The sequence below is a fragment of the Haematobia irritans genome, chromosome 5 (genome assembly GCF_050003625.1).
Source record: "Haematobia irritans isolate KBUSLIRL chromosome 5, ASM5000362v1, whole genome shotgun sequence".
In the NCBI taxonomy this organism is placed as follows: Eukaryota; Metazoa; Arthropoda; class Insecta; order Diptera; family Muscidae; genus Haematobia; species Haematobia irritans.
This window is the reverse complement of record NC_134401.1, coordinates 3,811,557-3,832,052: the sequence shown is the minus strand read 5'-3', so window position 1 is coordinate 3,832,052 and position 20,496 is coordinate 3,811,557. Positions and strand designations below refer to the sequence as shown.

The 20,496-nt window shown below is 33.2% G+C and overlaps 3 protein-coding genes and 1 long non-coding RNA gene across 4 annotated transcripts; 1 reads left to right on the top strand and 3 right to left on the bottom strand.

Annotated features, from left to right (window-relative positions):
- Nucleotides 1-1,030: 1,030 nt before the first annotated feature.
- Spred (Sprouty-related protein with EVH-1 domain) lies at nucleotides 1,031-8,306 on the bottom strand. The gene is made up of 8 exons (XM_075309391.1): nucleotides 8,136-8,306; nucleotides 7,245-7,665; nucleotides 4,843-5,020; nucleotides 4,526-4,774; nucleotides 4,377-4,455; nucleotides 4,059-4,312; nucleotides 3,564-3,991; nucleotides 1,031-3,498 (listed from the first exon to the last, which is right to left on the bottom strand). Exons 2-8 carry the CDS (start codon nucleotides 7,265-7,267, stop codon nucleotides 3,372-3,374), a joined length of 1,338 nt encoding a protein of 445 aa, XP_075165506.1. The 5' UTR covers nucleotides 7,268-7,665; nucleotides 8,136-8,306; the 3' UTR covers nucleotides 1,031-3,371.
- A 54-nt stretch (nucleotides 8,307-8,360) lies between these two features.
- LOC142237925 (uncharacterized) lies at nucleotides 8,361-9,465 on the top strand. Its single transcript, XR_012722595.1, has 3 exons — nucleotides 8,361-8,692; nucleotides 8,757-8,862; nucleotides 8,928-9,465. It is a non-coding gene; the product is annotated as an uncharacterized LOC142237925 (long non-coding RNA).
- A 1,893-nt stretch (nucleotides 9,466-11,358) lies between these two features.
- Sec61beta (Sec61 translocon subunit beta) lies at nucleotides 11,359-12,238 on the bottom strand. Its single transcript, XM_075311919.1, has 3 exons — nucleotides 12,079-12,238; nucleotides 11,795-12,012; nucleotides 11,359-11,736 (listed from the first exon to the last, which is right to left on the bottom strand). Exons 1-3 carry the CDS (start codon nucleotides 12,079-12,081, stop codon nucleotides 11,649-11,651), a joined length of 309 nt encoding a protein of 102 aa, XP_075168034.1. The 5' UTR covers nucleotides 12,082-12,238; the 3' UTR covers nucleotides 11,359-11,648.
- Nucleotides 12,239-15,139: 2,901 nt separating this feature from the next.
- On the bottom strand, nucleotides 15,140-19,854 carry LOC142242019 (uncharacterized). The gene is given in 4 exon segments (XM_075313936.1): nucleotides 15,140-15,700; nucleotides 15,757-16,127; nucleotides 16,190-17,452; nucleotides 18,589-19,854. Coding segments are annotated over 4 exon segments (1,809 nt in total). The 5' UTR covers nucleotides 18,593-19,854; the 3' UTR covers nucleotides 15,140-15,529.
- Nucleotides 19,855-20,496: the final 642 nt, after the last annotated feature.

The window sequence follows — 20,496 nt, the reverse complement described above, 5'->3', positions numbered from 1 at the left end:
CTTAAACAAGCATAAAAGGACTTGATGCCAGAAGCACGTACATCAAGCTAAAAGAACTGGGACCATATTAGAAAATACAATGTTGCGCTTCAACTGCTGCGCAAATTCAAGTTTGTGCTACAGATTTTGTAAATGCTTGTTTTTTTTTGCGAAAAATTCGAAAAAAAGTATGATTGTTAAATTTAATGCGCCGTTTACACTGTATTTATATATGAACGACTATTTGGGGTTTCTATTTAAAAAAAAAACTTGGCAACTCTAGTTGGAATGAAAAGTTGTTCAAATAAAAGTACAATATGAATCGCCATTATGCGCTTTACAGACTATCAGTTATTCCGGACGACAGTGCTCGTGTCGAACATATCCCATATATTGTGCACATTATAAGTTAAGTCCGAAGGCATAATCGATACTGCTGCATGTTTATGGGATCGATAACACATTTACCGATTATTTAGTTATCGCCGACAAGTCGTATCGATCCGACACACTGTAAGATTCTTTACAAACACCGACATAATGCGCATAATGCGCTTTACAGACTATCAGTTATTCCGGACGGAATGTCGATGTTTGTAAAGAATCTAACAGTGCGTCGGATCGATACGACTTGTCGGCGATGACTAAATAATCGGTAAATGTGTTATCGATGAAAAATGCAGTGGACAGGTGAAAATCAAACTTCTGTCATATATAAAGAAAATTGATACTTTGAACGATCCCCAAAAAGTTATGTTGTGTTGGGAAGTTTTGTTAAATGAAAGCTGTATTATTATTCATATTTTGAGAGAATATTTTGGTTGAGAATTAGTTGAGAGTAACCTGAATTATCTCAAATCAGGTATGTATGTCTTAAATTTAAATCAGAGGACTTGATATCGTATTAAAATCGATAAATACAACTTCAAATGGAATAAGCATGAATTTTAATTAAAAATATAAATATCGACATTATACTCAACATTTGACTGAGAACATCCGCAAGATTACATACATTATTACTCATATTTTTTATAAATAAAACTCCAAATTTTCTGTGTGTTTGTTGCTTTGCTTTATTAGAGGGTTTGTCTCTCGAAGTAGAATGACTCGAATATTTGTGGGAATTTTTTTTTTTTGTAATAACCGTTAATACGATTATTATAAATAGTGTGGTTCCCATTAGCCTTCTTTCTGGTTATTAAACTCGACAATTATTTAGTTGGGTTAGTTGTTGTTGAGTAAATAGTAATCGGGCTTTTTTTATTTAGGAAAAAGGAATATGCTATTTTATTGAAGATATTTTACATTTCATGTAAAATTCTTTTGGTAGCTAATATTGTTTGTTGTGTTCTTGTTTTACGGGAAATATGATTCATATTATTTTATTGTAAGTTTGTTTTAGTTAATTTGTACTTAATTAATTTGTAGTTTGATAGTGTACTTTGTGTTTTAAATTTTCATATATGATTATAGTTTTGTTTTGTACTTAATTATTTAACATATTTTGTTGATTTATTATGGCAACTCTTCCACAAAATCTGTTTGCTTTTTTTAATAATGTGTTTTCTTAAACTGTGTCATTGTTATAGATTTTTTACTTTTAAGTATTTTTCCCAAGAGCGTTTAGAGTTTATACATGTATATGTATACATACATATATTTATTTATGTGAAGAAAAAAATTATAGTGTATTCTTTGTAACAACCTTTTAAACTTAGTTCTCTACAGTTTTTTTTTTTAATATCCATATTTTAACAAAAAGAATATTTAAATATGCCAATAACGAAACGAAACATTCTTTCGAAGAAAATTATAATATTTTTACATTGCGTAAAGAATATACTTCAATATTCTTGTTATAATATCTGTTAGTTCATTTAAGAATATATGAAGTCAAGCTTTAACTGGGTTTTGTTTCTCAATTATGAAATGACTATTTTAAGATTTTATATTAATAAATATTAGTTATTTTATTCAATCCAAATAACTTACAATACATATAATTAATTATTTTTTTATAGTTGGGGTATAGTTTTTTTGTTTACAATTAAAATTTAAAAGTGGATTTTATTTGAATACCCTGAGAATGTCAAATTGTTTGCACGCATTATAATTCACAAATGTTAGTAATTGCGATATTTTTTTGATTCATTTAGAATAATTTGTATACTTTGAGCCCTAAAGTAAACAAATTATTCGCCTATAAAATAAAAGAGAATAATGATGCAAAATAACAAATAATTTTTTCAACAATTAGTACCCAAATGTGAATATTTGGTATTGATCAATTAGTAAATTCTCATGGTAGTCTCACTTTCGTTTTTTTTAATATCAATATTTAGTTGATTTAGTTTTTCTTTAGCACATGTAACATGTATATTTTATATGTATATAAAAATGTTTTAAAATCGAAAAGAAAAATAAGACTGTGTAAATAAATCACATAATTCTTTTTATAGTTGCAAAGAGAAATATTGAAAACAAAAAAAAACTTCGGGGATGGTTATGTAGTATGCCTTTGTTCATATCAAAGTTCAAAAAGTAATAGTGTCATACAATTAGGAAATTACGATGATTTTGAGTATTTGTTCTGAAGTAAATTGTAAATATTGTATTATTGTGCATAATTTCTCTTCAAAAATAAATAATATGACAATTAAATTAAAATTAGTAATACTGTTGTTATTATTATGAATTTTCTCTTATTTGCTTGTTAATATAGGATGTAGTTTCCATTCTAATAGAGTTCGGAAATCATAATTACATGCTTCATTTTTTTTACAAATTAAATTTGATTTGGAAAAACTCGGCATTTTGTTTTTTTTTGTTAATAATAATACAGGTACTTCTTTGAAGTATTTTGAAAATAATAGTTCAATATTGTATGTACAAAGAAAAGGGAAAATTAAATATACAGAAATTCATAAATCAATAAATACTACAAATGCTGTTTGTATAAGGCGTAACAAATCAATACAACTGGCTGTGGAATTCAACCTATTGATTCCCATATAGAGCAAAGTTACATATTGAAATGTACATCTTATTTGATAACAAAGATTTTTTAAAACAAGTAAGTAAATAGAGTGTAGGTTACCTTCTCACGGCGTTTGATTATATGTGACTGTGAATATTGTACGCTTGATGGTTTTATGTTGTTGCGTTCCTTTTCATTAGTAATAAATATTACCATAATCATTTGTTTGTGATTTTATATGTAGTTCTTTTGAAGTGTCATGATGATGTGTTGCGCATTCGTAATGGTTTGTGTTTTGTTTTTGGCGCTGCTGCCTTTGGTTGTCTAATGTATACGAAGTAGAGGAAAATAGATCATCATAGCTTTGCTTTTGAAACATAAATTTATTGTTTTGTAATTCAGCCTCCCAATGTCAGACTTGCGGTTTATGTTTCCCACCGCAAATACCGCATGATATTCCAATCAGATGACATACTCTTAATGGTGGGTAGCACCACAAACAGGGCACTAGGAGAGACAATAAAGTCAAACCGATCCACCTGTAAATAATTGAATTAGGACATAATGTATATATATAACAAAATCAGAATAACACTATTTATACCTTTTTGTGCATCCATTTTCATTGATGCATTCACAGGGATGTTGGGGAGTTTCTCCTTCGGAATCGCTCATGAAGTGATAAAGCATACAACGGGCACAACCAATACCAGAAATACATTCAAATCCAGAACGGAAGCAATCTGGCGCAAATTCGCAAGCTCCTCTGCGATTCCAATCATCACTATAGAGTTCTTGGCAATAGCGACATCTCATCCTCATTTGGTTATGTGATGATTTTTGAATCTTGTGTTTTAGAATATCAATATCGGGATCTTTGATAAGGACATTGGATATGGGCGAAGACTGCGAAACAAGACAGTGTGATGCTTCAATGGCATTAAGCTTCTTTAGTGTTGTTATTGATTCACATCGTGTTAGCACTTGTGCTGCGACAGGCTGATCTACCACGGGATAGTTATAGTCATGGACCTTGGGGGAAAAGAAAATTGCTAATGAGTATCGAAGTGATAAAATATATGAAAGAATGTTCACGTACTGCTGTTAATGTCACGTAAGAGTAGTTTTCACTAGGAGCAATAACTGGGGACGTTTCAACGTTTGCTGTTGTCGTCGTTGCAGCCGCGGTGGTAACTGGAACATTCATTTGAGCTGTTGCCGTTGAAGTAAGTGGTAGTTGTGTATTTTGCAAACACGTGTTTTCACCCGATATGTAATGAATTTTGGCAACTTCTTTTTCACTCGCATCTTGAGTGCCGTCTGTGTAACGTTCTCCACGATCTTTAAAGCTAGCTGCAAATATAAGTTTAAAACCATAATGTAAATTCTCCATGAATAGGAACACACACAAACATACTTTGGCTATTTTGACTTCCTTCCGGACTGGAATGACCTTTTTGTTTACTTTCCAAAGAGTCACATGGTAAGTCTAATGTCTGAAAGTAATTAAAAAAGTTTATAGATTCTAATAGTTTGCTTGTAATTGTACATCAAGCATAGCATTACCATAAAGACATCGTCCTCTCCCACCGAATCATATTTTGTCAAAGGTGGACACACAATGGAAGGATTTGATTTAGCCATACCATCAATAAGTTCATTATATGCCCGTAAAACTCCTTTATCGAAAGCCCGGGCATCAGCTGCCGCTTGAAATGTAAGTCCATTCCTTTGTTTACCAGCTCGCCAATGGTGAAAAGTTGGCATAACTTTATAATACTTCAAATCACGGTTTATAACACAGCTTAAAATGACCTGAAGAAAATAAAGTTTACAGATGAAAATCCAAACTGAACGCGATTCTTCAATTGAACTGCACTTACACTTTGATCCGAAATTCTTTGTCCATATATTATATATTCATGTCCGGTAGCTCCAGGGGATAGTCTGGCACGTTTTCGTATTGAAACGTTGGCCAGACCACCCCCTGCTAATGGTAACCAACCTTCTGTACTCTCGTCTCTTGTCATAACCTGTGCTCTTACTGTTACTAGAAAATCGCTGTATTTGCAAAAGAAATTTTATAAAATTAACATAAATTTGTAAAAATATTAAATTCTGTTATAATCATTGTAATTTGTGACATATTTAAGTGAAGAATGAGGAAGATATGTTTGTATTCTGGTTTTAATTTAACTGGGATTTCTGTATATTCAGTTCGACCGAACTGCTATGCTAGCTCCCATGTTCATTGCGAACAGCGATCAGCTGATTTGTGGTCATTCCAAGCCAATTGATATATTTGATTCACAGACAGACTTATGAATGAATGGGTACAACAAATCTTGTTTTCTCTTCTCCTTAATCACTTTTTGTGACAGTATTATTATCTTCAGCGCATACACAGATACACGACGAATACATGTATCTATTCAAGACAGGGATGGAAAATCTAAAATCGTGAAAAATATCAATAAGGGATTTCGATAACAAAGATTTGGACTTGTTTACTAAAGGCCGGCAGGCACTAGATTCTGCTACCGCATTGAAAATTTCCAGGTTTCTTTAATAAAATAATATAATAATTTAAAATAATTAAAAATAATAATTTTACTCAATTGATGCTACCTTTGTTATACCCTTCACCACTACTGTGGTACAGGGTATAATAAGTTTGTGCATTTGTATGTAACGCCAAGAAGGAGTAATCATAGACCAACCTTTTAGTATACGGATCGGCTTAGAATTAAATTCTGAGTCGATTTAGCGATGTCCGTCTGTCTGTCTGTCCGTCTGTCTGTCCGTCTGTCTGTCCGTCTGTCTGTCTGTCTGTCTGTCTGTCTGTTGATGTATTTTTGTGTGCAAAGTACAGCTCGCAGTTTTAGTCCGATTGTCCTAAAATTTGGTATAGGGTCCTGTTTCGGCTCAAAGACGATCCCTATTGATTTTGGAAAAAATCGGTTCAGATTTAGATATAGCTGCCATATATATTTTTCACCGATCTGGTCATAATTGGCGTGTATATCAACCGATCTTCCTCAAATTCCGTACATCCGAATATTTTATGAGTCTCGAAAAACTTGCAAAATATCAGCAAAATCGGTTCAGATTTAGATATAGCTCCCATATATAGCTTTCGCCCGATTTACACTATTTGCCCACAGAGGCCAATTTTTTGCTCCGATTTAGTTGAAATTTTGCATAGGGAGTAGAATTAGCGTTGTAACTATACGTGCCAAATTTGCTTGAAATCGGTTCAGATTTGGATATATCTCCCATATAAAGCTTTCGCCCGATTTACACTCATATGACCACAGAGGCCAATTTTTAACTCCGATTTAGTTGAAATTTTGCACAGGGAGTAGAATTAGCATTGTTGCTATGCGTGCCAAATTTGGTTGAAATCGGTTCAGATTTAGATATAGCTCCCATATATATGTTTTTCTGATTTCGACAAAAATGGTCAAAATACCAATATTTTCCTTGTAAAATCGCCACTGCTTAGTCGAAAAGTTGTAAAAATGACTCTAATTTTCCTAAACTTCTAATACATATATATCGAGCGATAAATCATAAATAAACTTTTTCGAAGTTTCCTTAAAATTGCTTCAGATTTAAACGTTTCCCATATTTTTTTACTAACATTGTGTTCCACCCTAGTTCATTAGCCGACTTAAATTTTGAGTCTATAGATTTTGTAGAAGTCTATCAAATTCTTCCAGATCGAGTGATATTTAAATGTATGTATTTGGGACAAACCTTTATATATAGCCCCCAACACATTTCACGGATGTGATATGGTATCGAAAATTTAGATCTACAGAGTGGTGCAGGGTATAATATAGTCGGCCCCGCCCGACTTCAGACTTTCCTTGCTTGTTTTTTATTTAGATTTTGGCAATATTTAACAGGAATATTAACCACGAAAATAAAGTGGTTTTCAACTTGAAAACCGATCATAGTACCGGCATTAAGAGCTACCACGAACATAATTAATAAAAAACTTACAATTTTCTGTGGTTTTACAAATATTCCCCCATGTTCCGGTTTACGAATTCACAAAATTATTAACTGCCAATCAATTTGAACCATTTTACTTACTTGTTGCAAAGGAGAAAATCAATTTTGAAGTCGATATCAATAAATATATTTGCCTAAAATAGGGATCCCTTATCATAGAGATGGAAAAAAATCGGGTAGAAAACTAGCATTCCCATCCATGGTTCCTCTTCATATTGCTGCACAAAAAATTTATATATTTTGTATAAATAATTGTTTTACATACCTTTCATGTCCTCCTTCTGTCATGATTTGTAATCAGGAAGCTAATATAAAAGCGTATGGTGGAGTTGTCGGTGGTCAATTTCACCATGTTTAACAAATTCAGACATGCTACGAAAAAAACAACTTCCGATACTTTTTTCAATCCTGCTCTCTCAATATTGTAACTGCTTTATAATGTAGTTGGCATCATACGTCTTATTTATTACTACTATACACAGAATAATGATACCATTCCGGTATTCAAGTTTTCATTTGCTCCATTAAAGTCTGTTCGATACCACTGACCACTGTTGCTATTGCTGTTGGTATATTTGGGGTTGGAGAGTCGTATTAAGATAAATGTATGCTTAGTTTTCTTCTCATCCAGGAAGGTTTTGTATTTATGTAATTATCCGTGATTAATTTTTAACATACAGCATCACCTATGGTGCCATTCAAATAGAATTCGAAACATTTACGGAAACTTTTTATTTACATAATTTTGTTGTAATTTATGTGATTTTATTACGATTTTGCAACGGTACAAATAGGTTTTCTTAAATTTCTATTGTATGCAGAGTTGCCATTATTCACTTTATTTGCAAACGTATATTCAGTATTACAATCAATTATTGACTATCCCCCATTTCGCATATATAGACATTTTTGGCATGCAATTAAAATGCATATTACTCGTTTTGTTGATTTGGGCATCAAATAGAAATTTAAGAAGATAACTTGTGTTACATTGTGGGGAGTATGTATTCAAATATTGTAAATGATAAAATGATCCCTGTATTTGCAAAAAGTTTTAGTTTTGGCAACTCTTACATTTTTACATACACAAGTTTTACAATTCAACCAACTCCCATAAAAAAATATATTGCATGTCAACGACTCTTTATAAACGTACTTAATGCTATATCTTCTCTCCACATAACATTACGAATCACTATCTTAAATTACACAAAGCACATCACCATAGTGTCAAATTTAACTTGTTTCTTAATTTTTCAGACGACTACAACGACGATTTCTTCTAATAGCGATGGAATCTGATTTTAGCTCTTACACACAGTGATGCCAGAATAATTGGTTTTATCCCCAAAGCAAATTTTAAAATTCCCTCTCAACCCAACCCAATAAACACAGGATGAGCGTTTTTCAAATGCAACAACTTTTCAGTTTGAGGGTAAATATAATTTTCAACATAAATTCAACTTGACTTGAAATAGCTCATCTTCAATACATCTTCAAATTGTTTGCGAATTACTTCCAATTTGCCAAAATGTTGACGAAATCTTTGAAAAGGTGTTGAAGATAATATGAGAAAACTTTGACAAAACACTACCCTAAAATGAAACGAAAAAACCATGTGGTTTTCAATACTTATTTGTGCAACGAAGTTCGTGGTCAATTGCAAGAAATAAAAAAAATGGAAAATTTTAGACAAATAGTTTATAAAAATAGGTAAGTGAAAATAAAAAATGAAATAAAACTTTAAGGAAGTCACTAAATGTATATCTCATTCCAGAAAACTAAAATTATGGATTCTACGTTCTTGAAAACATTAAAAAGCTGACCGATGAAAAAATGGTGGACAATTAACTGGAACTGCTTCAAATAGTTTATAATAATTGGTACGTCAATATGAAAAATTAAATCAACACTTTAGAGAAGTCACTAAATTTAAATCTCTTTGCAGAATACTAAAATCTTTGGATGCTACATTCTTGCAAACATTAAGAAGCTGACCAATGAAAAATGAGTGGCTTATCGACAAGAAAAAGTTTCCAGAAACATTACAAGTGCAACCAATTAAAATTGTAAAAACAACAAATTGTTGAAATCAACAACTTCTGGATGAAAATGTGCATCACATCGTCAGTTTAATTCATATGCTATTATCAGTTTAAAGTGGATATTTTGTGAATTCCTTCTGCTGGAAATCAATTCTAACACGCGGTCCAGTACGTTCCTAATTTCAAATTGCCCGCATGTTAATAAATTTTAATGCTGTTTTATGACACCAAAAGGAAGAAAATCGAATTATCAATGCAAAAGTGTTTACTAATAATGTTTAAGATATTTAAAGTTTTGTTGTTTGTTTTTGGTTCTTATTTGTTGATATGTTTAATAAGATTATTATTTATCAATTGGTATTGTAGTGTATTATGTATTGTAGTGTATTATTATATATTTTATTTTGATGAAAATGAATAAATTATACAAAATTCATAGAATTTTGGCTTTGACTTTCAATTTGAAGTGGGGATATCATTCATACAAATTTAGGTTGAAAAGTATTTGCAACGATGTTTATTTTGAATTTGACTCGCATCGAAAATTGTTTGACAAATCATTGAGTAGCGATGCATTTCAATTTGAGGATAACACTTGAGATATTATTGCTAATGTGTTGAATTTCACTGTTGAGGGTAATGTCTGTTTTTTGTTGAGAACGCGATTTTCTCAACAATTTCTCAACTTGAATATTACCCTAATCCTTTGAAAAAATGTTTGAAAAATTGTTGAAATTTAGCATTTTTCAAACGTTTGTGTTTATTGGGAATACTAATGACAGAAGCAAAAAATTTCCCCTATGATGCATGACGGAATAAGTGAGGTAGATATAATGCCACTTTTTCAAAAGGTTTTAATCTAATTTAAGATGGGTACTATGCTGGTTTCCGCGCTGAAAACGGTAAAGTTATTTTATAAAAAGATGAAATGGTTAGCAATCAATGGCTTGGCATTTGTTCACACATTATTTGATAAATATATAATTGTCGACATATATATTTGCATAATTAGGTTAGGTATAGTGAAAGCCCGATATTTCAGGTTCGCTTAGATAATTATGTCCATTGTGATACCACAGTGGGAACTTGAGGCTAATCACGGCATTTGATGTCGAAATCAATATCGTATCGAAAAAATTGTCGACACGATTAAAAGTTTGGATCACGGCATTCGCTCTTTAAAACGCTCTTCTCTTATCCCGAAAAAAAAATATTTTTTGTTATAACTTTTGCTAAACTATATTTATTCCAAAAAATGTTTTACGATTGCAATTTACTAATTGAAAAGATTTTCGATCAATAAAACTCGATATCGACTATCGTAATCCCAAAAGTGAAAATGTCTTATTATTTTGTACTGTTTTGTTGAAAACCCCGAATATAGTATCCACCTGAGCAACTAAAATGAGAAATAATTATAAAAGAAATTGGATAAATGCAAGATTAATAACGACCTTCAAGCTAATTTATTCGAAAAATTGTTTCTTATTAACCCATTTTGCTCCGAGATTAAAATTTTATTTTTTTTTTGTAATATTAATTGATATCAAAAATATACTAAACACCTATTTCTGATTTTTCACCTAAACTACATACCCATTTGTTGCTGAACCCACCGAAAGTTCTCATTACAAAATAATTTACTTCAAAATTAGTAAGCATTTTCTATTAAATGGAAATCTTGAATACCTTTGCAGAGAGGATGAGATATTTCTGATATTTCTATTTCTGATTTTCCATATTGGTAAAATAATTTTTTTCAAAATTAGTAAGTATTTTCTATTAAATGGAAATCTTGAATACCTTTGCAGAGAGGATGAGATATGAGAAAAAAAATGTAGTTCATGAAAAATAAATGAATAGTTATGTGGTAAAGAGAAGTTCACTACTGTGGTATCACAATGGACTGAATGAATGAATGGTCTGAGTCTGAAATATCGGGCTGACACTATACCTCACCTACGTGGTAGTACTTATTCAAATCGCTGTCCGTCGATGGCTAATGATAATTCTCAAGCTTACGGCATTTGCTGGATAGGTTGTTGGTAGGTGGTTATTGACCCCAACTTCCTCTTTCTGGGTATTATTCAGAAATTTTAAATCTAATATCCATGTAAATTAAACACGTTACATTCTAAATTGAGTTTTAACTCTGGTTTCGCATTAAAATTCGGTCTTCACAGAAGTTTACATTTTTAGATTTTGGTGTGCAAGACCCAGAAATGTCTCCAGCTTAACAGATACTTCTTTCTAATAATTTTCCTTCCGTTGATTTTCAGAGTAGTTAATCTGTAAGAATTTCATTGAACCGTAAACGTATGTTGAAAGCAAAGGTTTTGTTTATAATATAAAAGGATTTATTTCTCTATTTTAGGCCACTGAAAAACTGTGGAATGGTTTTTTTTTATATCCTGCACGAAAATTGCAGATAAAAATTCTTTAAATATATTAAAAAATGGGTTAAATTAATGAAAATAACTAAAAGTACAAATGATATCGTACGGATTTCGCAATAGATGTGTTTGATTCTGGGGGGACATCACTGATGACGTTGACAAAACAATTTCGAATGAAGTGTCTATTGGTGTCCGTACAATTTGGTAATCTGTTTCTTTGAATATCATTTAAGAACGGTTATACTTTCCCCAGATGTGCAACATGAAGACGGAAGCAATGAATAACAGAGACATTACCAAAACTGGAACTGGGCCTCTGTAATAAAGAACATTTTAGAAATCTGTGTATATTTTTGAAAAAAAAGTGCACTTACACTTTAATTCCAGGAGAGTCGTCAGTGTAGAAGCGCCACATACCACCGGTTCCAGCACCACCAGCAGCACGGCTTCTAGGGGCAGTTGTGCTACTACTTGTTGTTTTTCGTTGTTTTAAATTACTACCTCCAGCTCCACCACTGCGTGGCGCAGGTGAAGATAATTTGCTGGGAGAACGGGTACCACTACCCACTGAAGTAGAACTAGCTGGAGCAGGCTAAAATTTAAAAAAAATAATAATTTGTTTTTTTTTTTTTATTCATTTACACAATTGAAAAATCACCATTTTATTTCAATATATATTTTATTAGACCACGGGCAAAACACGAGTGAAAATCACTTTCCAAATGGTACAAACAAAACTGAGATGTAGACGTATGAAATGTCAACTCTCGTAGTAATCTCGTTGCTTCTTTTGCCACGTAGTGATGACATTTGTAGCTGACATTCGTACGAAAATGACACATACAATATCGGTTTAACAGGGTAGTTCGTACAAAAGATTTGTTGCAGAACTTTTCTATAATGGTTTCAGATTTATCTATTGATTAAGTTGGATACTGTGATTATTGCGCTTTACAGATTATCAGTTATTCCGGACGGAATGTCGGTGTTTGTAAAGAATCTTACAGTGTTGGATCGATACGACTTGTCGGCGATGACTAAATAATCGGTAAAGGCCGGTATGCACCTCTAGCGAAATTTTCGGTAGCAAAAATTTATTTAAGTCTACAACAAAAAAAAAACAAGACTGTATACACAAATTTTAAACCAGCTAATCGCTTTTAAAAATTGTTAATATATGTTCCAGATATTCCTCAAATAAATTGTTTATTATTTATAGACCTTTTAAAACTTTTACGCACACAATAATTGTAATAAATTAAATGTTTGCTGCCAAAATATACTTTTGACAACCCTGTTATTTTCATTAGAGGTGCGTACCAGCTTACGAAATTGAACGCTACCGAAAATTTCGTTAGCATAAATAGCAATGCATTTCTTATGGGAATGAAATTTTTCGCTAGAGGTGCATACCGGCCTTAAATGTGTTACCGATCCCATAAACATGCAGCAGTATCGATTACGCCTTCGATCTTAACTTATAGTGTACAATATATGGGATATGTTCGACACGAGCACTGTCGTCCGGAATAACTGATAATCTATGTGAATAATGCGCTTTACAGATTATCAGTTATTCCGGACGACAGTGCTCGTGTCGAACATATCCCATATATTGTGCACACTATAAGTTAAGTCCGAAGGCATAATCGATACTGCTGCATGTTTATGGGATCGATAACACATTTACCGATTATGTAGTCATCGCCGACATGTCGTATCGATCCGACACACTGTAAGATTCTTTACAAACACCGACATTCCGTCCGGAATAACTGATAGTCTGTAATGCGCTTTACAGATTATCAGTTATTCCGGACGACAGTGCTCGTGTCGAACATATCCCATATATTGTGCACATTATAAGTTAAGTCCGAAGGCATAATCGATACTGCTGCATGTTTATGGGATCGATAACACATTTACCGATTATTTAGTCATCGCCGACAAGTCGTATCGATCCGACACATTGTAAGATTCTTTACAAACACCGACATTCCGTCCGGAATAACTGATAATCTGTAAAGCGCATAAAGCGCATAAAATGAAAATGTTATTGCGATTGGTTGTACAACTAATCTCATAGCGTTTCCGATTCTTTTAATTTGTTCGAGTATAAATTTAAAACTTGAAGGGGAATGATACAAAGCAAATACAAAAATATTTTATTTTCTTTCAAATGAATTATTCAGGAAAAGTAACTATGAAAAAACTTTAATTACCGGCCTTTATTTATTTATTTTTATACCCTCCACCATAGGATGGGGGTATATTAACTTTGTCATTCCGTTTGTAACACATCGAAATATTGCTCTAAGATCCCATAAAGTATATATATTCTGGGTCTTCCGAACGAAACAAGCTATCGACTTGAAACTTGGCACAAGTAGTTGTTATTGATGTAGGTCGGATGGTATTGCAAATGGGCCATATCGGCCCACTTTTACATATAGCCCCCATATAAACGGACCCCCAAATTTGACTTGCGAGGCCTCTAAGAGAAGCAAATTTCATCCGATCCGGCGAAAATTTGGTACATGGCGTTAGTATATGGTCTCTAACAACCATGCAAAAATTGGTTCACATCGATCAATTATTATATATAGCCCCCATATAAACCGATCCCCCGATTTGGTTTGCGGAGCCTCTAAGAGAAGGAAATTTCATCCGATCCGGCTGAAATTTGGTACATAGTGTTAGTATATAGTCTCTAACAACCATGCAAAAATTGGTCCACATCGGTCCATAATTATATATAGCCCCCATATAAACGATCCCCCGATTTGGCTTGCAGAGCCTCTAAGAGAAACAATTTTCATCCGATCCGGCTGAAATTTGGTCCATAATTATATATAGCCCCGATATAAACCGATCCCCCGATTTGGCTTGCGGAGCCTCTAAGAGAAGCAAATTACATCCGATCCGGCTGAAGTTTGGTACATGGTGTTAGTATGTGGTCTCTAACAACCATGCAAAAATTGGTTCACATCGGTCCATAATTATATATAGCCCCCATATAAACCGATCACCAGATTTGACCTCCGGAGCCTCTTGGAAGACCAAAATTCATCTGATTCAGGTGAAATTTGGTACGTGATGTTAATATATGGCCTCAAACACTCATGCAAAAATTGGTCGACATCGGTCCATAATTATATATAGGCCCCATATAAACCGATCCCCAGATTTGACCTCCGGAGCACCTTGGAAGAGCAAAATTCTTCCCATTCGGTTGAAATTTGGTACGTGATATTAGTATAGGGTATCCAACAACCATGCAGGAATTGGTTCCTATCAGTCCATAATAAACTATAGCTCCCATATAAACCGATCCCCAGATTTGACCTCCGGTGCCTTTTGAAGAAGCAAAATTCATCCGATCTGGTTGAAATTTGGTACGTGGTGGTAGTATATGATATTTAACAACCATGTGAGTTGAAATTTGTGGATGACAGTCTTTCGTAGAAGTTTCTACGCAATACGGCCGTATATACTTGTTGTTATTCAATTTACTTACCTAAATTATACCTGATATTTGATATACCATTTGATTGTATTTAGAGTTGAATATATTAATTTTATTTACTACTGAATAAAACGCAATAAAATTTTGAAGGCAATCTCTAAAAGTTTCACCAAAATCTAGGGAGAAATCCAACTTAAATGTGTACTTTACTTCATTTTTAAATTTATATAGTGTAATAATAGTATAATACGAATAAATTTGCATACTTATATCCATATGCTATCTGCCTGTTTATTTCTTCAATTTTGTTTTATAATTTTGCCCTCACATAATCAGATAGATTAAACAAAGTAATGTTTCGATTAACATAATTGCCATCTGTGAGAAAAAAATAATTTGAATCTAGTGTAAGCTGAATTATGGCATATATAGAAAGTATTGATACACTTATCTAATAATCATTTATATATTTAAATTAATCGCATTTGTATTGTTCAGAAGACAGTTTAAATAAAAACAATAATAAGAGTATGACTCCAGCAGGTGCAGTTTATTGTTTTTTCTACTTGATTTGGTGGCTTGCACTTTTAGAAGTTTCATTTTTTTCTGGGCCATGAGGAGAATTCTTATCGCCAATTGATTGTCAATTCGTGGACATATTGCCTATGTCATCATTGATGGTTAAAACTTGCTGAATAAAATCTTGATCCATAACAGCTTCTGCTAATGATGCCAAAAGCTTTGTGAGTTCCTTGATGGGCATGTTCAACTGAGGAGCCAGATTTTCCAAATGTTGATAGACATTTTCTGGGATCTAAATAGATGGAAAGTGTTAATAACATCCGAGCAAGAAAACAAAATAATCCTTACCTTATTCGGGGTTTTAAATACGTTAAACATGAACTTAACTTTGACCCTTTGTTCTGTATTTGAAGTCTCATAGAAAATGGTAAAATGGGCGTCGTTGGTGTTGTTGACAATGGGCAGATATATACCAGCAAATACACGTCCTTTGGCGTCACGCGATAGCAAAGATCTGAAGTTATATACCAAGTTTCGTCGGACCGTCACATCGATGGCTGTTACATAGGGTTGTTCAACGTATACTAATGACGATTTGTAAGTGGTTTCATCTCCTCGGATTTCGCGTTCTTTCCACTCTATGTATTTTGAACTATATATGCTATAGCTATAGCAGTAATCCCGTTGCAAGTGGGCTTCCTTGGATTGTGTAAACCAACCTAGATATACGAAGAAATATTTAGTTTATAAAGAGCAACTGTATTTGCACTGCTGTATGTACCTGTACTTGGATAATTTTGATCTTGCATTACAGTAATACATCGTCCAATATGATATCCTGGATCCAAAATCAAATACCCATCACGTCCAGCAATTTTTATTTTCATTGCCACCATTGCATGTTCCTTTTCGACATTTGCATGAGGAGAATTTAAGCCTCCCAATTCCTCTGCAGTTTCTATATACTCAGCCAATGAAACAACCTGTTCCTCACATGAAACTATATATAAGTACTGCTGCAAGACGGGGAATAGTTCCACAATTCGTGCCATTATCTCCATGGCCAGAGAAACACACATGTGGTGACGACGATTGATAGGTATATCATAAAACTGGTAGAATGATTTTAAATCAGAGCGTCGAGTACGTTTGAACGCTTGATAGAATGCAACAAATAAGTGAATAGTATCGTAATGGGTCTCCTCTAGCATGCGTTGCAGTTTCGTTTCAATAATGGCAATCATATCTTCATATTGCCAAACAGAATCAAAATGAAGGACACCTTTATGGCTATCATCGTCCTGAGCATTAGCCCAATCCGGTAGTGGTAATGGATGCCCCAAAGGCCATATACCATTGGTTTGGTTAAAAGCTTCAAAATTGTAGCCATCTCTGCCTTGCCACATTTCAGGCGTTCCTGTAACGGATGGCGATCGTATGGATCCATTTGCTTCGGATGACGCTGACTGTTTGTCGTAAGTGGTCCACCATTTATGGTGCTGTTCCTCCAACAATTTATTGATGCTGAGGCACCTCTCCGACGATAGATTTGATGTCAAATTGCATGGTGGTTCAGTTCCAATGCATTCATATTCGTGGTCGAAGTCATCATCATCGTCATCATCGGTTGAGTCATTGTTTTGTTTGTGACCGTTGCTGCATTGTGATGCAGCTGTTCCATTTTGGTTGGGATTATCTTGATCAGTATCGATGGCCGTAGTCAGTCGAGTCCGTATCGATCCCGCCGATAACCCGGGGTTGCCGGCGGTGGAGCCGGCATGTTGTCGAACCAAGGTTTCGAGTCAACTAGGCCATTCGGCGCCCCAACGTCCAACCGTTGGCACATAGCCCCGTTCGCAATCATTTAGTGATGATGTGTCTAAATTAATTTTGTCTGTTAACGCGTTAATTGGTGCAATAGAACTTGACGGAGCAGTGCCGTAGGCAGCTGCAGTGCCGTTAATATAGTGCAGACTATTCCGGCCCTGTGCTTTTTTCACCAGGTCCGGCTCGTCTCCAAAACTCGATCGTTGTTTAAAATGCTCTGAAATGAATAAAAAAATACATAAGAAGATGTAGATAACAAAAAAAAAAATATTGCCGAAAAATCATTTTACATTTGTTCGATCGTTAATTTGCTTTCTTATCGCAGATTATATTGAAGCTGAAATTCTAATAAAATATTTTAATCTTTTAGGTTCATTTGATACTGATAGCACGATTTCCACTGGAGTTAAAAGTAATATACAAAAATTTCGATTCTACTATTTCTACCAAACGGTAAAACAAATCTTATTTTATTTTGAAAATTGGACAAAAAATCCAAGAATTCTACCAATCTATCAAACCCACGGTGGCAACCGTGACTGTTAGAAGTTCTGGTTTTTGAAGAACAAAATTTGTTGAGTGTTGTTTTTTCGAATACACTATACGAAAAACAATTATTGCCTGGTGTTGATGTCACATGATATTTTAAGATTATTGGCCAGAAACACTAATCGTTGTCATGGCAAAATCTTAACTAGGAGTTAGGACAAAAAAAAAAAAACAACACAATAATAAATAATAGAGATAAGATTAGTGATATAGAATTGTTATCACACTAAAATACACAGCAGAAAAATCTGCTAATATAGTAAAATAAAAAGTCTGCCAAATTTCTTTGAGTGTTGTTTGTTTTTTTAATACACTATACGCAAAACAATTATTGCCTGGTGTTGATATCACATGATATTTTAAGATTATTGACCAGAAACACTAATCTTAGGCAAAATCTTAACTAGGAGTTAGAACTAAAAAAACCACAATAATAAATAATAGAGATAATATTAGTGATATAGAATTGTTATCACATTAAAATAGACCCAAAGAAATTTGTTTGTATACCCAGCAGAAAAATCTGCTAATTTATAAAAGTTTGCCAAGAAAGGAAAGCAGTCACTATTTATGCTTCGCTAGACCATGATTTACAAACATAACTGTTGCAGACTTTTTTCTATGAGTGTAGCTTTTACATATTAATTGTGTACTACATATAAAATAGAAAATAATTCGTAAAAAAACGATCGACAACAATAGCCCTTGGAAATACACTAAACCTTTTATGACGCATTAATTTACGTCAATTGAAAATAAAATCTTAGCGAATGTATATGTATGCTCATATGTGTTTTTACTTACCCATACAACGGCAAAAGCCCCAATATTCAATTATCGTCTTTTCTTTCAATTGTTAAGCAAAAATTGTAAACTTTCTACAATACTTGATGCAAAAATTGTCTTTGTAGCAGCAATATTCCGAAATGTTCCAAATGGTCGTCGGTCGGTTTTGTTTTCTCCGAACGAATTCGGCAGATGAGTTATCTCAATGTATTAGTATCCTTTGTTGTTGTAGTTTTTTGTTGTTGTTGTTGTTTTTTATTTGATGATTTATCCCTAGGATGGTAGATGTTTTGTTCAGAGCGTTGTTATTTTTTTATATGCCTGTTTATTTCAGGTCCGTTAGCCTTTGTATAGGCGAATTTATCGACATCGAAATAGTTATTATTTAAGCACTTGCTATTTGAACAAGGTACAAAACGATCCAATCAAAGTGCACGCGACACTGCACTAGTTATTAGTTTACTAGGAAACGTATTTGATATCACAAAACAAAAATATCTAACTTTAGTAGCTTGTAGTTGTTGCTCAACCGATAGCTGAACTAAGACTGAGTGTCTTATTAACTTGCGCAGCCCATAAGATGCTATTGTATATATAGGCAAAATCTACTCAAATGTGTCCGATCACACATATGTTTTACCATCCACTTTTGTAATATTTTGTTCTCTTTTCGGTTGGAAACGCGATAGACCGATCTTACAAAAAATTTTCCTTCTATAACGGCAATGTTTACCTTGGTGGTAGGGGTAAGGAAAAACAACGTTAGCTACTCACTTTTTTAAGTGGGGACGAGAGCTGATGATGAGTGTGAGTGACTGAGTGAGAAAGAGAGAGAGAGCAAGGGTGTTTATTGGAAGGGTGATCACGTTGTTCGCCACGTCCGGTTGAAATGTTCTAATCAAGTGCGGCGAATGGGGGCGGAAGAAACGTTACCGTTTCTTTGCTGTTTTGTTCTTTGTAGATTAGGCTTGATATGGACACGATAATGTTGTTTGTTTCTTTGACTTAATTTTAATGCGTAATTAAATTTTAGCTCACTCAATGTTTGTTTACTATCGTCAACAAAGACTTTTGTTTTGATTAGATTTAGCAACTTCAGGGTATTTGCTTATGTATTTGTAATGTAGCTATATGACTAACACTCTGTTTCTGCACTGGTTGTGTGTTTGGAAAATTTTCACGTATTTTTTAATATATGTATAGCAATTTATTTTTGTTTTTTTTTTTCAACCAAAAATTAAAAAAACAATCCTCGAACTCCTCGACCGTACTCTGCACACTCGAACTCTGTAAATATAATAAAAAAATAAACAATGCGATTAAATTTATACCGATAGGCTCCAGCGTGTGTAATAATAGTAAATTAAGTAATAAAAAAAACTAAAATACCTCAATTTCTATGTACTAAGATAAAGATAGATTAACTTTAAACATTTTAGTAGACTTTTTTAAGGGTGTACAGGAAATAATATATATGTATTTATATATGAATTTCATATATGTAGTATATATGAATTTAAAGTACACGAGCCTATTTTTTCAATGTCAAAAATATTTTGCGACTTATTTTAAATAAAAATATATCTGATTGATAAAAACATAATGTTGTGTACCCTTAATTGAAAATAATCTAATATTGTACAATAATTACGACAGATACACAAGTAAAAGTACATATGTAGGAATAAAGGTGTAGAATAACTACTAATTTGGGGAGATTTTTCGGGGCATTTTTAAACAGCAATTGTTAAAACAGCAATGTGTACAACTTCAATAAAAATTCGTAAAAGTCCCCCTTCTACAAGATTTGAAATCATTCATACATGCAAATGAGCGATTTCTTTATAATGAGAATTACGTTTTACGCTAGCTTCGTATTTTTTTTTTAAATTAAAAATACTTCATTTTCGAATCCACTAATTTCAG

Bases quoted from the DNA above. Each gene is read 5' to 3' on its own strand.
- Spred (XM_075309391.1), bottom strand. From the start codon at position 7,267: ATGACAGAAGGAGGACATGAAAG. The intron at 5,021-7,244 runs GTATGTAAAACA...TTGCAAATACAG, and splicing joins ACAGAAGGAGGACATGAAAG to CGATTTTCTAGTAACAGTAA. The intron at 4,456-4,525 runs GTAATGCTATGC...AATTACTTTCAG, and splicing joins GAGAGGACGATGTCTTTATG to ACATTAGACTTACCATGTGA.
- Sec61beta (XM_075311919.1), bottom strand. The intron at 11,737-11,794 runs GTAAGTGCACTT...TCTTTATTACAG, and splicing joins GACTCTCCTGGAATTAAAGT to AGGCCCAGTTCCAGTTTTGG.